General features: G+C 37.9%; 2 protein-coding genes across 3 annotated transcripts; both read right to left on the bottom strand.

The window, feature by feature from the left end:
- Window positions 1-2,239: 2,239 nt before the first annotated feature.
- On the bottom strand, window positions 2,240-4,444 carry LOC125211219 (heavy metal-associated isoprenylated plant protein 6-like). The gene is made up of 5 exons (XM_048110942.1): window positions 4,369-4,444; window positions 4,124-4,274; window positions 3,394-3,593; window positions 3,228-3,318; window positions 2,240-2,962 (listed from the first exon to the last, which is right to left on the bottom strand). The coding sequence occupies exons 1-5, from the start codon at window positions 4,375-4,377 to the stop codon at window positions 2,379-2,381; spliced, it is 1,035 nt and encodes a 344-aa protein (XP_047966899.1). The 5' UTR covers window positions 4,378-4,444; the 3' UTR covers window positions 2,240-2,378.
- A 3,039-nt stretch (window positions 4,445-7,483) lies between these two features.
- LOC125201022 (ABC transporter B family member 1) lies at window positions 7,484-13,224 on the bottom strand. 2 transcript variants are annotated; one of them, XM_048098893.1, is made up of 10 exons: window positions 12,514-13,224; window positions 12,360-12,414; window positions 12,113-12,288; window positions 11,822-12,022; window positions 11,485-11,744; window positions 11,061-11,377; window positions 10,749-10,972; window positions 9,818-10,191; window positions 9,011-9,725; window positions 7,484-8,901 (listed from the first exon to the last, which is right to left on the bottom strand). In XM_048098893.1, exons 1-10 carry the CDS (start codon window positions 12,895-12,897, stop codon window positions 7,672-7,674), a joined length of 3,936 nt encoding a protein of 1,311 aa, XP_047954850.1. In that variant the 5' UTR covers window positions 12,898-13,224; the 3' UTR covers window positions 7,484-7,671. The 2 variants fall into 2 exon arrangements, with proteins under 2 accessions (XP_047954850.1, XP_047954851.1); XM_048098894.1 differs by having other exon boundaries at window positions 12,360-12,392; window positions 12,514-12,610.
- Window positions 13,225-15,048: the final 1,824 nt, after the last annotated feature.

Genomic DNA, 15,048 nt, shown 5'->3' with positions numbered 1-15,048 from the left:
CATAAAAGTAATCAAAGAATATATTATACTGTAATTTGCAATTATGAAAAGTTAGAACTTACATTTAATGAGGGGGGACAGAAATCGGAATACGCATCGAGAAGATGCGTCTTGTGATGGGTAGTTTATGCTGCCTTGAATTCGAAAGCTGCAGGGGCAAATTGGGCATAAATCGAGAGAAGCCGAAGTCGGCTAAGTGGAGACTCATTTATACCACAAAGTTCCTCCGATAGTGTTATGCTAACATCACCGATTTGTTTGTGGAATTATTGGAGATCCGAAACTTTTATGCTGGGTTTTGGGAGAAAATTCAGCTGCAACCAAATGCTAGAGAAGATGATAGGAACATCCGTTGTATGGGGTTTTATGGGTTTTAATGACTTTGTACGAGCTACCAAACACACCCTAGGAGTAATTTATAACTACAACTTTTTGAATCTTGTGCAAAATTGGTTCATGAAGTCGGTAATAGGAGGCGATAGAAATTAAATTAAATTTGATATGATTAATAAATGAGGAATTATTAAAACCCTATACTCTCTTTCACTCTCTTTTTATTTTATTGGTATTTCTACTAATATTCGGTCTTTTTCTTTTTTCTTACTCTCGGCCTCTCTTCTCTATTTTATAGTAGTACGTACTTAATTTGTATTGAATATATATACAGGCCAAACATCAAATTATATACTCTATTCATTCCTCAATAAGTGACATATTTGGAAGGTCCCAATCCATATGAGCCATTTAAGTTTTTGCAAAAATCAGGACTCTTATTTTATTATCTCGTATTATATGGCTATTGCTAACGCCTTTATAAATATGGCTATTGCTAATACCTGACACTTTTATAAACATTTTCTAATTTGCTTTTCTTAGTCATCCAATAAAGAACTTGCATGAATTTCGAATTAGGATTTTGGAACGATGAAAAGAAATTTGTCATTTTGCACTTTTAATTTTGTCCAGCTGTTTGCTTTTAATTGTTTTAAATCTTTTCTAATTCCATATCCACTAATGATTAATCTGGCTAAAATTTAAACGTGGAAAGATAAAATCCATAAAACTCTAAAGGTACGCCCTAGAGATAACGCACTCCAAATCTTCCATTAATTATATATGGTCAATTTATAATATTTGCCAAATATATAGGTAAATGCCTACAATTATGAAATATAAAAGTACGTAGTATATAAACATGCTATCAAAGTTGGACTCCACTCATTGTGTTTGTCCCATTTGAATGAACAAAAACTCAACCCAAAATTTGCATATGGTGATTTTTGGACACGTATAATTTATTCCGTAACACACATGATTTTGAGAAAAATAAAAATCCTTCAAAGACGTACACACGAATGCACGATTGGTACCTTTTATGAGAACCAACGTCTCTATGTAGAGATAAAGAGGTTAATTAATTTATGCAAATGAAAAACAAGCAGCTTCAATCAACCTTTTTTCTAATAATTTTTGCACCATATATTTTATTTAAGTGAGTGAACCGTCTTCATCAGTACTAGCTAGGATAATCAATATTCAAGTAGTGCAACTGCCAATTTGTTAGCATCAATTATTGAAACAAATAGACACAGTCACAAAGACAAACACGTAATTTTTCTTAGTGTTTTTCATGCTTGCGAAATTGCCCCTCGGAAAAAGTTTTTTCATGCTTCAAAGGGAATATTTCCATTTATATGAAATTCAAAATCAAATTTGAGGTTAGCATATTTTATTATACTAATATATTTACACAATAAACCAAGTCCAATATTTAGTACTAGTAAAGAACAGATAGTATAATTAAACATTTTCCAACAAAAAATTCAAACAATATATTAAGCTGCTGAATTTGTCCCCTAAATTGTATGAAGAGCTAAGGTAATAGTTTGTGTAGTTAATCTAATTTAATTAGTTGGAGGAAAAGATCAACAACAGGCCTCATTAATTCTCTAATGATATACATTTACATGTGGTTCTAGACAAACAATTCAATTAGTAAAGAACAGAACAGAGACTAATTTAGCCCCAATTGTAATGGAACAGTCACCAAACTTCACACCATCTTTTAGAGAATGGAGTTTAAAATTAATTAAAAGGGTTACATTTCATGTAATGCACCAATTGCCTATTAGTCGTTCATAAAGGCCATATATATTTTTCCTATCAAGAGAAAGCAACAATAACTATAGATTATTATGATACACAAATCTATTGTATCTGGAAAAAATAAAGCACTATATTGTAACAATAAGCTTTATTCAATATTTTCCCGAATGAAAATTTTATACTCTTTGCTTCAATATATCTATATTGCACTTTCTCTTTCTTATATACAATTGAAATTAAAATTGCAACTTTAGAAATCTAATGGATCGTGTTTACATGAGGGAGCATCCGGTAGGGTTCTCATCGCTGAACATGTTGTCGTTCGCGTTCGTGTTCATGTCCAAGTACGTGGGTGGAGGCATAGGAGGCCCGTAATAGCCCGTATTTGTATGACTATGATGATGATGCATGCTATAATCTTGATGCCCATAATTTTGGTTGTGCATCATCATCGGCATGGCATAGTGCATTTGTGGATTGTAACTACTATGATACTCCATCTTGCTCATCTCCACCTTAGTTTCGCCACCACCGGCAACCATTAGTTTTGATTCGGCTTCTCTTTTGTCGCCACCACCCTCTTTTTGCTTAGCACCACTTTCTCCAACGATGTCGCTTTTTTTGCCTTTGTTTTCTTGTTCTCCGCCACTAGCTTTTTCTTTGCTGTCGACAGCTGCAACTTCGTTGGCCTTCTTCTCTACTACGGTGGTGGTGGCGCCATTGGCCTTCTTTGGAGTAACAATCTCTACTCCTCTTTTTAGCTTCTCTCTTAGATATGTAACCAAATCATTCACGTTCATTGTTCCGGTCACAATTATTAAAGACTTTTGCAAATCAGTTGTTAGTGAATCAATGCCTGTCATAATGAAATTTACCATGAATCAGTTGTTAGTGAATCAATTATGAGTACATTTTTGTAGTACTAAAATGATTAGGGACATCTACCATGATAACAATATTGGAGCTTAGTATTATTTTATGAAATTCACATTTTATACTACGGATTAACACTCCTATCAATGTCACAACTATATTATCTCAAATAATAAATATGCGCGCAAGTAGTAGTAGTACAAAATAAAATAATGCAAGTAGATAGGAGTGAAGGGGACCTAACTCACCATCAAAATTCTTAATTATAATCCGTTTGATTTTATCCGCGCATTCGTCACAGTGCAATTTGGTTCTCATTGTCACAGTGCTAACAACTGCCTGAAATTACATAACAACCAACAACATAAATAAACAAATAAAAACTAATTATTTGACTAATTAAAATATTAGTACCTTTTTGGGGTTGTTAGTATCAACAGGCTGAGGTATGTTGTGATCAGCTCCGGCAGCGGCGGCGTTGTTGGGGTGAGGAGAGATAAGATCGACCTTCTTCTTGGTCTTGATTTGAAGCTTTTCCCGGAGCCAAAGGGGGTCCACATTGCCCGTGACAGTCAATCTCTTGGCGTCACAGTCGGCCTTCACCGTCTCCACACCTTCACAAATTGCAATTATTTTCACGGTCCCTACAGTGGGGGCTCATGATTGCGCCTTGCGCCTTATCATGTCTGCTTCTATCTAACTTTAGCTAAACTCCAATTTCATTAATTAACTACTCCTATTAATTTGTTTTCAATTAAATTATATTGATTGGAACCAACAACGAACCAATTTCACCATTTGACATCTTTGACATATTGCTTTTTATTTACTCATTTTCTAATATAATACTATCTACTAGTACTAAATACATGAATGAATCTCGTCATGCACATATTGAAATAATATATTTCTGAAACATTTGTTAGAAAATAATGACTTATAAGCGTTCGTGTAGCCTAGAGTTGGTAAAAGCTAACTAAATATCCATTAATTAGTATTATCATTTATCAACGAAATCACATTTCACTAACCACACTAGTAAATATTAATTGAAAACTATGCCACCTAATTTTTATTCCACTGCAAATCTTGTGCAACTAACACTAAAGATTACGTATTGATAATTTATTACTAGTAGTCCTACCTTGTAAATGGGCAACGGAGCGTCTGACTTTTTTGGCACAGCCTTGGCAATGTAGATCCAACTTCAACACCACCGTGATGGGATCCACTTTTTTCTCCCCGCCACCTTCCGCCGCCGCCTTCTTCTCTCCTCCATTCTTTACCTCAACCTTCTGAAAACACACACTCATCATCACAATGAGTACAAAACGGGAGGCTATAAGGATTGTGATAATTAAGGGATAGCTTAGCTCGGAGATTAATTACCTCGCCCATTTGCTGCAAGAATTATGATTTTCTGTTTTTTTTTTTTTTGGAGTAAATATTTGTTTGAAGAGAGAAAGGGTGGTATTCTCTGAGATTTATAGAGCTGAGTTTTTGTACCAAGTCATGTGGGGCCATGACATATTTTAGAAAAATAGTAGTACTCCGTATACTATTGAATTAATATTTGGATGCATGTATGTATCATGGATGCATGTGAGTGGGCATGAGAGTCACCAGTCATGATTAGACATGGAATTCATTTCAAAGCCAGCTAATCTTGACTAATCCAAGACATGTTTTTTCATTTTTCATTCTAATTTTGTCCCATTAACAATAAGAGGGAAATAAATCAGTTATCTAGCTACTAATGTATTGTCCTTTAACAAATCGGAATTAATATCTAACTAACAAAATTTGGTAGCAACATTGCAGCTAGAAGGACAATACTATATTTTGAGACTGATAAAACTCACAATCCGACTCTAATTCTATATTTTCTATAAAAATTCAATAGAATAAAATCATAGTAATATAGACGAAAGCATATTAAATTCAGTGGCGATGATCTAACTTCATTTTTCTATCATTCAAGTTAATGTGTAAATTTAAGGCGAATCTCACTAGCATGAATGAATATCTACGAAGACAATAAAATGTTTATACTATGTTCCTAACTTAAGAGACAATAATATATAAATCAAATATATAAAAGGCCACATAAATTCATTGGTCGACATAAAAGTTGCATGATTAATATCTGTCGAATTTTGAGAATAAATATGGAGTTGCTACTTGCTAGTTGTGGTATTGTGTCCTACTACTAAAGATTGGTACTGTCGCAATTTATTGTATTCTCCCCCTACACCCCAAATAATAAATTCTTGAAACATTATATTACTCAAATAATCATAGTTGTAGTGTGATTTCTCTCGATATTTATTTATATTAATACTAATTTATGACATATTAATGTCGTTATAGATTGGCCTCATTTAATTTGGGTTGGACTCATGGGCCTTCTAGTTCTGCATCTCATTTGAGCTTAATTTATTTGGTTAAAAGTAAGATTATGCCTCATCCATTGCAAAACTAGTTAATCATTTTTATATCATAAACTATGGCCCATTAGATTAGAACTAACTGCAATTTGAGCTTAAAATATATTTTCATGAACCGAAGTCAAATATGTCCGTGATAAATAAAATAAACTCAACTCTGTACATTTGATGAATTATGAACTTACACTAATTTCTTTGTTTTACTTTTTCTTATATGTATGCATGCATTTCCTCATTCTTTTTAAATGAAAAAAGATACTCCTTCCATCTATAATAAAAGTCACATTTTTCTAATTTGATTATAATAAAAGCTACATTTCACTTTTACCATAAATGGTAAGTAATTCTCACATTTTACTAACTCACTTCACACACATTCTATTATAAAATCAATATAAAAAGTGAACCTCTCATATTCTATTAACTCTTTCAATTCAAAATTTTTTACATTTCTTAAAATTCATGCTCACACCAAACGTGACTCTTATTGTGGAACGGAGGGAGTATTCACGAAATCTTCATATTTTTACTGAATCATCATAACTCAAATTCGATCGATTACGAAGCCAAATTTTTTAATTCAGACGAAAATACAACTGTCCACAGCCCAGAATTCAATCCAGTCCAATATACTTGTGGATCGTGGGCTATTTTGTTTTTGGATAATAACATTATATTCCAAATTTATAATTTCAGTATGACTTTTAAATGTCACCTTTTGCGTTATAACAGTATCAAACTTTTTACAAGCAAAGAAATCATAATTTCATGATTTGTTGCCTGATGTTGTATGACTCAACGTGTTCATTTTAAAAAATAAATTGGAAGTCCGTGAAATAATCGTGACATTTAAAACTCACGTTGTACTTGCAAAATTGGTGAAATTAAGGTTTGTTAAATTGGGCAGTGAAACTTTGTTTTGTGAAGTAATGAAGGAAATAAAATAAAATAAACCAATTGACACAAATTAATTATAACCATTAAAGTGATCAAGTCACTAATTTTTGCCCAGTACATAGTTGGATTATTTGGTATACATATACTACTAATTTGCATAGTAGTATTGTAGATTATGTTAAATTTGAACTTGTGATTTTTGCAATGATGCATGTATACAAGTCAACAGTACAAATGCAACAGATATAAATAAAAATGTGACTCGAAAATGTGACTCGAAATTCAATATAGAGAGATATCTTAGGACATGCGGATTAATCCATGATTATTAGTTACTATGTTTGTCTTTGACGCTTCCAACACCCTTTAAAATGCTTCACCTTTGGGTAGCAAAAACAGGAAAAATGGAGCATATAAAAATGATGAGTTTGAATTTGAGGCCATTCATCAATTTTATATTCCAACTTTAGTACCTATTTCCAATATCCTCATTAATAACATTCTCCACACCATCACTTTCATCTCTCTCTTTTCCCTATTTTTGCATTCTCATCATCTCTTTCTTTTCTTCTTTTCCATCTCCTTTTCTTTTAATTCAAATGAAAAATAATTATATTCACTTGTACAATAGTTTCATAGTAATATACATTTAAAAGGACATCCTCTTTTCACTCAAAAAAGTATCCACTATCGTCAAACTCATGTACCAAGGAATTTGGGAAATTTATCAAATGGTTTCGTGAAATATTTTTTGCAATAAAGTAAAATATTAACTTTGTTATCATTTCACCATATAACTATATACTCCATGTTCCCTTATAGTTGAGTCATTTTTTCAATTTAGGAAGTTTACTCATAGTTGAGTCATTTTCAGTAACTTTTTTTCCATCTCTTATTTTATTCACTTTTTACTTTATTCAATTTTTACTTTATTCTCTCAACCTTTTTCTTTTTCTTACTCTTTTATCTATTTATTTAACACACTCAACACTCCTTTCTTAAACTACGGATAATTTTGCCTCAACTGTGAAGGAACGGAGGAAGTATGAAATAGAACAAATTATTCGCAGACCAAATCATCTCTACAATTTTACTCATGACTATAATCAATCAATGCAAGCACACTAATTAATACTGAACATTCCCTTGCCAACAATGAATCATTTCAAATTTCTTTATATATTCATCTTGGATTGCAAATTCTAGATTCATAAATAGATCCAATGGCACAGAAAGAAAAAGGAAAAGACTATGTAAGATAATACACGAGCTAAAAACTACACAAAAAAGTGTAAACCAATCAAAAAAGAGAGCAATAGTTAATGAAAGAGTGTTTGAGATAAGTGTACTAGGTTGTTGGATTAGTGGTGAGCCTCTGCAGCTGTGTCATCCGCGCATATATCCCATCTGCATAGTTTTTCAAGAGATGCGAATGCGAGCCTTGCTCAGCCACCTTCCCCTCATCAAGAACTGCGATCACGTGCGCATTTCTAATAGTCGAAAGCCTATGCGCGACGACGACCGTTGTCTTCCCCGCGCAGGCGCGCCCGAGTGCCTCCTGCACGCACTTCTCCGACTCAGTGTCGAGTGCGCTCGTGGCCTCGTCCAGCAGCATCACCGCAGCCCTCCTGATGAAGGCTCGTGCGATGGCGATCCGCTGCTTCTGCCCGCCCGAGAGCTGGCACCCTCGCTCCCCTACGTGCGTCTTGTAGCCGTCGGGCAGCGCTGATATGAACCTGTGCGCGTTGGCCAATGTGGCTGCCTCAACCACCTCCGACTCCGTGGGAGCCGGCTCTCGGCCGTACGCGATGTTGTCGTAGATCGTGGTGGCGAAGAGGCACGGCTCTTGCTGCACCAGGGCTATGTGGCGCCTCAGCGACTTCAGGTTGTACTTCCGGATGTCCTTCCCGTCAACGAGGATGCGGCCTGAGGAAGGCTCGTAGAACCGGAGGATGAGGGCGAGGATGGAGCTTTTTCCTGAGCCGCTGGGGCCGACGAGGGCGAGCGTCTTGCCTGCCCGGGCGCGGAGGTTGAGGTCCCCGAGGACAGAGACGTGGGGCCGGCTGGGGTAGTAGAAGTCCACGTGCTTCAGCTCGATCTCACCCCGGATGGAGTCCGGGGTGGGGACGCCCTCCGGATCGTCTGGCTCAATTTGAGTCCGGCGGTCCAGGAGAGCGAAGACAGACCGCATTGCACGTCCACCCTTGATGAAGTCTGGGGCAAGTGTGAGGGTCTCCGCGGCCCCGTTGGCGGAGACCATGAGGACCATGAAGACACGGATGGTGCTCGAGAAGTCGGAGATGCCGTGCTTGACGAGCCATGATGCGTACCAGAGGCCGAGGGCGTACGAGGCATAGAGGGCGAACTGGGCCAGCCCGTAGCCAGTGCCGGCTATCTGGCCCTTCCAGAAGCAGCGGCGCAGAGGCGGCTCGAGGCTGCTAATGAATAGGCCCACCATCTTCGTCTCTGAGTTGAATGCAGCCACAGTTCTCACATTGCTCACTGCTTCCCCTGCTAGCTGTGTGGCCTTGGCATGAGCTGCCTCTAAATCTCCAGAAAATCCAGTCATAAACATTTTCTGTGACAGTATTGAAATAATGCAAGTAAATACTACTTCAAAATTCAAATTTTGGCACAAATCTTGGAGAAGGCAAGTTAATATTCATGATTGAATTTAGAAAAGCAACCTGTAACACTGTGGCTGCAACGACAACAGGGAAGACGGCAATGAGGACGAGGGCAAGGCGCCATTGCAGCACAAAGCCGGCAGTGCAGGCCACAAGCATAAGGGCAGAGTTCTGCATGATCACAGAGATCCTGTCACCAATGGCTGATCTAACATTGTTGGCGTCTAGAGCCAGCCGTGCTGCAACTCTAGAGCTCTCATTCTCTTCCTCATCAAACCACGCAATCTCATTCTTTAGCACGGCAGCCAGCATCTTCTCCCTAACGCGTTTGGTCAAGTTCTCCCCCACCACGTCCCAGAAAAGATGCTGCAATGTGTTGAATATCAGTGCTGCAGATGACACCCCTATCAGAAGGTAGCAATATTTTCCAATCTGCCTTATCATGTAGGCATGATCCGGATTGTAGTAGACGCTAAGCACGGCGCTCAGCACGTATGCGAACAGTGCGCTCAGCGAGCCACAGACCACGGACCCAATCGAGCCAACCAAGGCGTAGCCCCACTCAGGCGAATTCATCTTTGCTAGCCTCAAGAATGAGCTTGCTTGCTCTTTGAATGCAAGTTTCTCCGCCCTGTAGCTGGGATATGCTGCGTCAATCGACATGCTTAAGTCTGAGGTGGAGAAGTCCGACAATCTTCGGGAGTAAGGCGATCTGCCATATGACGAATTCCTAGTGATGATAGGAGAGCTCACAGAGTTTCTTGCACTTGAAGGCCTAACAAGGAAACCCACAAATTCCAAATGAAGTTATTTAGCATTACTAATATCAAGATTTTGTGACAAAATATATGGGATAAAGCAAAGCACCTTGCACTACTCTTCCTGGCACTGTTGACAGCAGCTTCATGAGCTGCTTCTTGCATTCTGATGAGCTTTGCATAGAGACCGTTTTCACCTTTGGCAATGAGCTCGTCATGTGGCCCGATTTCAGACACGCTACCCTGCTGCAGCACGGCCACGAGGTCAGCTTTCCGGATGGTGGAGAGGCGATGAGCGATCACTAGAGTAGTCCTCCCAATCATGAAACGATCTAGCGCTTCTTGTACCAGCTTCTCCGATTCAGAATCTAATGCACTAGTTGCCTCATCCAATAGAAGGATGGCTGGATTCTTGAGCATTGCCCTTGCTATAGCTATTCTCTGCTTTTGTCCACCAGAAAGCTGCAGCCCCCTCTCCCCCACCTGTCATCATCACAACACACACACACTCAAACATCAAGAAGCTTACATGAAAGAACAACTTGCCACCCTAACCAATTGTTTTCTCTTTAGTATTAATTATGTCTAGTTACTGCCTAGACTAAAACCCCCCATCAAAATTTTTATTTAATGGGAACCATCGTTATTAAAATACCCACACTCTTGTCTTGTGCATAATTAGCTAGAGAAATGCTCTTTTGTTTTGACATGAGTGGAAAAAATTGGCCCAACCGCTGCACATGCCTTGTCACAGTGTTGACTTGATTAAAGAAAAGGTTTTTAACTGTTTTGTTGACCAACTAATTTCATTCAAACATTGGGTTAATAAAAATATAAAAGATAGGACATATGGGATCCTTGACCACATTCACCTCCCATGAATTGAATAATATGGTAGACCAGAAAACACACAGGATTGAGGCTTCCGTGCCCACTGCTTCTGGGCACCCTCTTTTACTGACAGTTTTATTTTTACAATACATGTGATGATAAGCATGTGATGCAGAGTTGCTAAAAAATACACTGTGGGTGACACTGACCTGAGTATCGTAGCCATCTGGAAGCTTGACGATAAATGAATGTGCGTTAGCGACTCTAGACGCTTCTTCTACTTCGACTAAACTAGCGTCTGGCCTTCCCAACAGTATGTTTTCTTTGATTGTGGTGGCAAAGAGTGCCGGTTCTTGGCTCACCAGCCCAATTTGCTGCCTCAACCATCTCAACTTTAATGTCTTTATATCATGCCCATCAATCACAACTTGGCCTAATTAAGTAGTTCAAACCAAATATTCAGTTAAACAAACATAAATATGTCCAAAATGTATAATGTAACTATAGTTTACGATCATCACCGGAGGCAGGGTCATAGAATCTCTCAATGAGTGACACCACCGTGCTCTTCCCGGATCCACTGCTGCCAACCAAGGCGATAGTCTTCCCAGCCGGAACAGTAAGAGAGAAGTTGTTAAGGACTAGATTCTCCGGCCGTGAAGGGTAGGCAAAATCGACATTTCTAAGCTCCATCTGCCCTGTTATAGACTCCAACTCGACTCCGGATTCGCTGTTTCTTTCAACAGCTGGTTTGTGGTCGATCATACGGAAGATTTTAGCAGCTGCAACTCTTGCCTTGGCAAATGCAGCCATGCTTGGAGCAGACTGGCCTAAAGCCCTGCACATAAATTCACTCAAAATCAAGATTCATCCAACACGCGATCATATCTTGCAAAGTGGGGTTCTAAACAGAATAAACCAAATTCAAGATCGATCTATACATACAGCCCGCCAATCATGACTGCAAACATTGTCGCAATTGCTAGACCTCCATTTGTGTAATGGTGCCTAACCAAATAGCCTCCGTACCACAGGAGAAGAGCATAGCAACAAAACACAGTGAAATAAGTAGCTCCTAATCCCATCCCCTTTGAAAATCCACTCTTGTAACCGATCCTTTGGGACACCTTGAGGGCCGCTGAGTAGTCCTGCAACGCCCTCGATTCACCCACGAATGCCAATACCGTCCGAATTTGGACAAGTGTCTACAACCAGAATCAGGCATTAGAGCAACAAACACAAGGAAAACAAGATCATTGTAGAATGTGATGTTCTCCAATACCTGTTCAGCGATGTTCCCAGCTTGTGACAGAGCTTCTTGGCTTTTGCCAGAGAGTTTAGCCAGTGTGATTGTGTGAATGGCTCCAATCACAGCTATGAGAGGAACCACAGCAAGAGTGACCAGAGCTAGCTGCCACACTGCAGAGAATCCCACCACAAATCCAGACACAAAGGTTGCCATGTAATGCAAGAAATTCCCCAACTGAAAATCAACTCAAAGTCAAAAAAAAAAAAAAAAAAAAAAAAAAAAAAACACAAGAATTTTGATAAACTCTGAGATGGGATCTCCCACCTTCTCACTAATAGCATCTTGAACCATCACAGCATCAGTGTTGATGGCGAAAACGACGTCGGACGTCCGAATCTCGGTGTCGAAAAACTGAATGTCTTGGTTAAGAGCAGCCTCCAAGTATCTGATCCGCATCTTTGTTGATTGCCTCTCTCCACTCCACATCCAACATGATATCTCTGCAACAAAATCCAATTTACCCTTAATTTTCATTTTAAAAAATAGAAATTGTTGCAGTAAAATTGTTTACCTGCCCATGAAGATGCCCAAATAGCAGCTCCAACTACAAGAAAGTAAAATGCATACTGCAAATAACCATCAACACACAACAACAAAACTGTAACTCCACCTAGAAAAAGAAAAAAAAACAAGCTCAATCCATAAAATTAGTGGAATCAACTGACCTTGAGCACCTCCTGCGACATCTTATCGACATTATTGGCATTGGAGCCGAAGGAATTCACAAGATCGGCGAAGAATCTGAGAAACAGAGGCAGGGAGCTGCCGTGGACAATCGCGCCAATTGTGCCAATCGTCATCAGCGTGTAATCGAGGCGGTCGGCGAAGCGGAAGAGCTCCCGGAACGCGACGGAGGGCGGCGGAGGGCCGGGTTTTTCCGGGTCCATTGAGGGCGGCGGCGGTGGTATCTGTGGAGCTGACGATGAGGCGTCGGAGCTGGCGTTGAGGTTGGGCGGCGGAGAGGTGGAGACGACGAGCTCGACGCCTTGAAGGTCGGACCATCTCCATTGCTCCTGCATCTTTATCTCCCCGCCATCTTCTTGTCTCATTTTTTTCTGTTTGGCTTCACGCTCACACTTTGCATATGATATGATCACCCAAACGAAACTCTGTTTTTTCTCTCACACACACACGCACTCACTCGATTGCGATTATGGGAATAATGGTGTTTCCTTCCTCACTCATTTCTTTTTCAAATGTCCACACTTTCATCTACAGTTGAAGGTGGTAGAAAGTGGATTTGGTTACAATAATTTGTAGTAAATAGAAAAGGAATTTTTGATCAATAACAGCATCTATTATCTAATTTCTGCTGTTTAATCTTCACGTGTTCACAAAGGAGAAAAGAGGAAGAAATGAGGAAAAGGAATAATAGAGTGGAGTAAGTAAGTGATGAGTGAGAGGGGCATGACGTGATGTGAATGTGATGAGAGGGGCGACGGTGGAATTAATTCAAACTATAGCACCCGACAAATAATACTGTTTCAACTTGAGACTTTCACTTTACCTGTCCTCACCCTTTTACCGTTTTTTTAGTTTTCCATTTTCCTTTACATATAGAGATTACAAAAATTAAATATAGTCGATTAAGTGAGGAAAAGGTATGACTCAGAGAGTGAGTGAAGAGAATAAATTAATAAAAAAAATTGTATGAATTTACTTAGATATGATCCAACTGCAAAGAAAATGGGTGGTCATTTGATTGGCTAACTGAATTTAGAGTCATAACTGGGACCGAACCTGGATCAATTAGTGTCTCGGGTCTCTAACTTGTGAGGTGTGATGCCTTACTGTTAGGCCATTCCATTTGGTGTAATAATATTTCATCTAATACTAATATTTATAAATAATTAATTGAGTTTATTGAGCATTCAAAGTATGTAATTTTTAATATTTATTGATGTAAAGCGAAAAATGAAAGTGAACAGATTTCATTTTATGTATATTTTCAAAATCCAAACAATATCATGGCTTACTCATTATACCCTAAATATCTAATTACTTGGCAACTCAGTTCAGAGTATCAAAGAGGTTCTAAAAGTTGTATATAATCTCGGCAATTATCAGCGTAGCTTATTACGTATGTTGAAGCATATTTGACATAACGCAAGCAATTTGTCATAGCATTAGCTTTGCACCACTTATTGTAGACTTCGTTCACCACACAGGAAGTGGTGGACAAGGTGTGCTAAAAGCAAATGAGCTGATTTTAGCTGTGAGAATTGAGAACTATATTCAGTTTTCATTTCTAATCTACATATTCGAGTTTGTTTTCAATCAAAATGGCAGAAAGAGGATTGAAAAATATTTTGATATTTCGGCTGAAAAAAACGATGTGAGTCACAAATTATGTTCGACACATATATTTTAAAGCCATAAAATTATAGTGCTACACAATAGTTAAAACCAAAAGAAGCAATGTTTCTAGATATGAAAATCAATTTTGATTATTACAAAAATTTTCTGACAGCATTATTTAACATAAACCACAGACCACTAAAATTGCATGATTGCCAAATTTTGCCTAAATATTTAATGCTATAAATTTTAGCACTAAAGAATGTTAATTTTAATACATATAAAATGAAACGCATTTTTGAAATATTCGAATCATTCATATTGGGATCCAATAAATATGTATGTTAATCTTAATTCTGCATCAGTTTCATTTCATCAGAATACACCCACCAGGCCACCACTATGTATAATAGCATTATCTTTAATTCAAATACTCTTGTAGAATTATTAACATGCCGAGTCATGAAATTAATAATTACTAGTACTATATAACAACCAAATTTCAATTTATTTATTTGTTTTTTAGGAAAAAGCAAACCCCAAAACCTATTTCTTTGTCTTTATTTAATTGATTTGAAGTTTCTTTTACAAGATGTGTGGAAAATACATGTATCCATATGCTGCTGAATTCCACTAGTTAATGTGCAAAAGAATAAAAACAACTAAGATTCAATCAATATCCCACTAAATATTTGTCCATAGCGTACCCTTCATCTTTAAGCTTTAACTAATTAATTAGCTAATTTTGTCAGATATTACACCACATACTTCCACCATAAATAAAGTTTAAATCAAACAGCACACCTACACTAATTCAATACTAATATAGTATTTATTTTTGTTGTCAGAAAATCATCGCAAAATCTGTATATTCTTCACAATTTGCCCCTAATTTCTAACTG

The sequence above is a fragment of the Salvia hispanica genome, chromosome 1 (genome assembly GCF_023119035.1).
Source record: "Salvia hispanica cultivar TCC Black 2014 chromosome 1, UniMelb_Shisp_WGS_1.0, whole genome shotgun sequence".
Lineage (NCBI taxonomy): Eukaryota > Viridiplantae > Streptophyta > Magnoliopsida > Lamiales > Lamiaceae > Salvia > Salvia hispanica.
The sequence above is the reverse complement of the archived record's forward strand: the minus strand, read 5'-3'. Positions and strand labels throughout refer to the sequence as shown.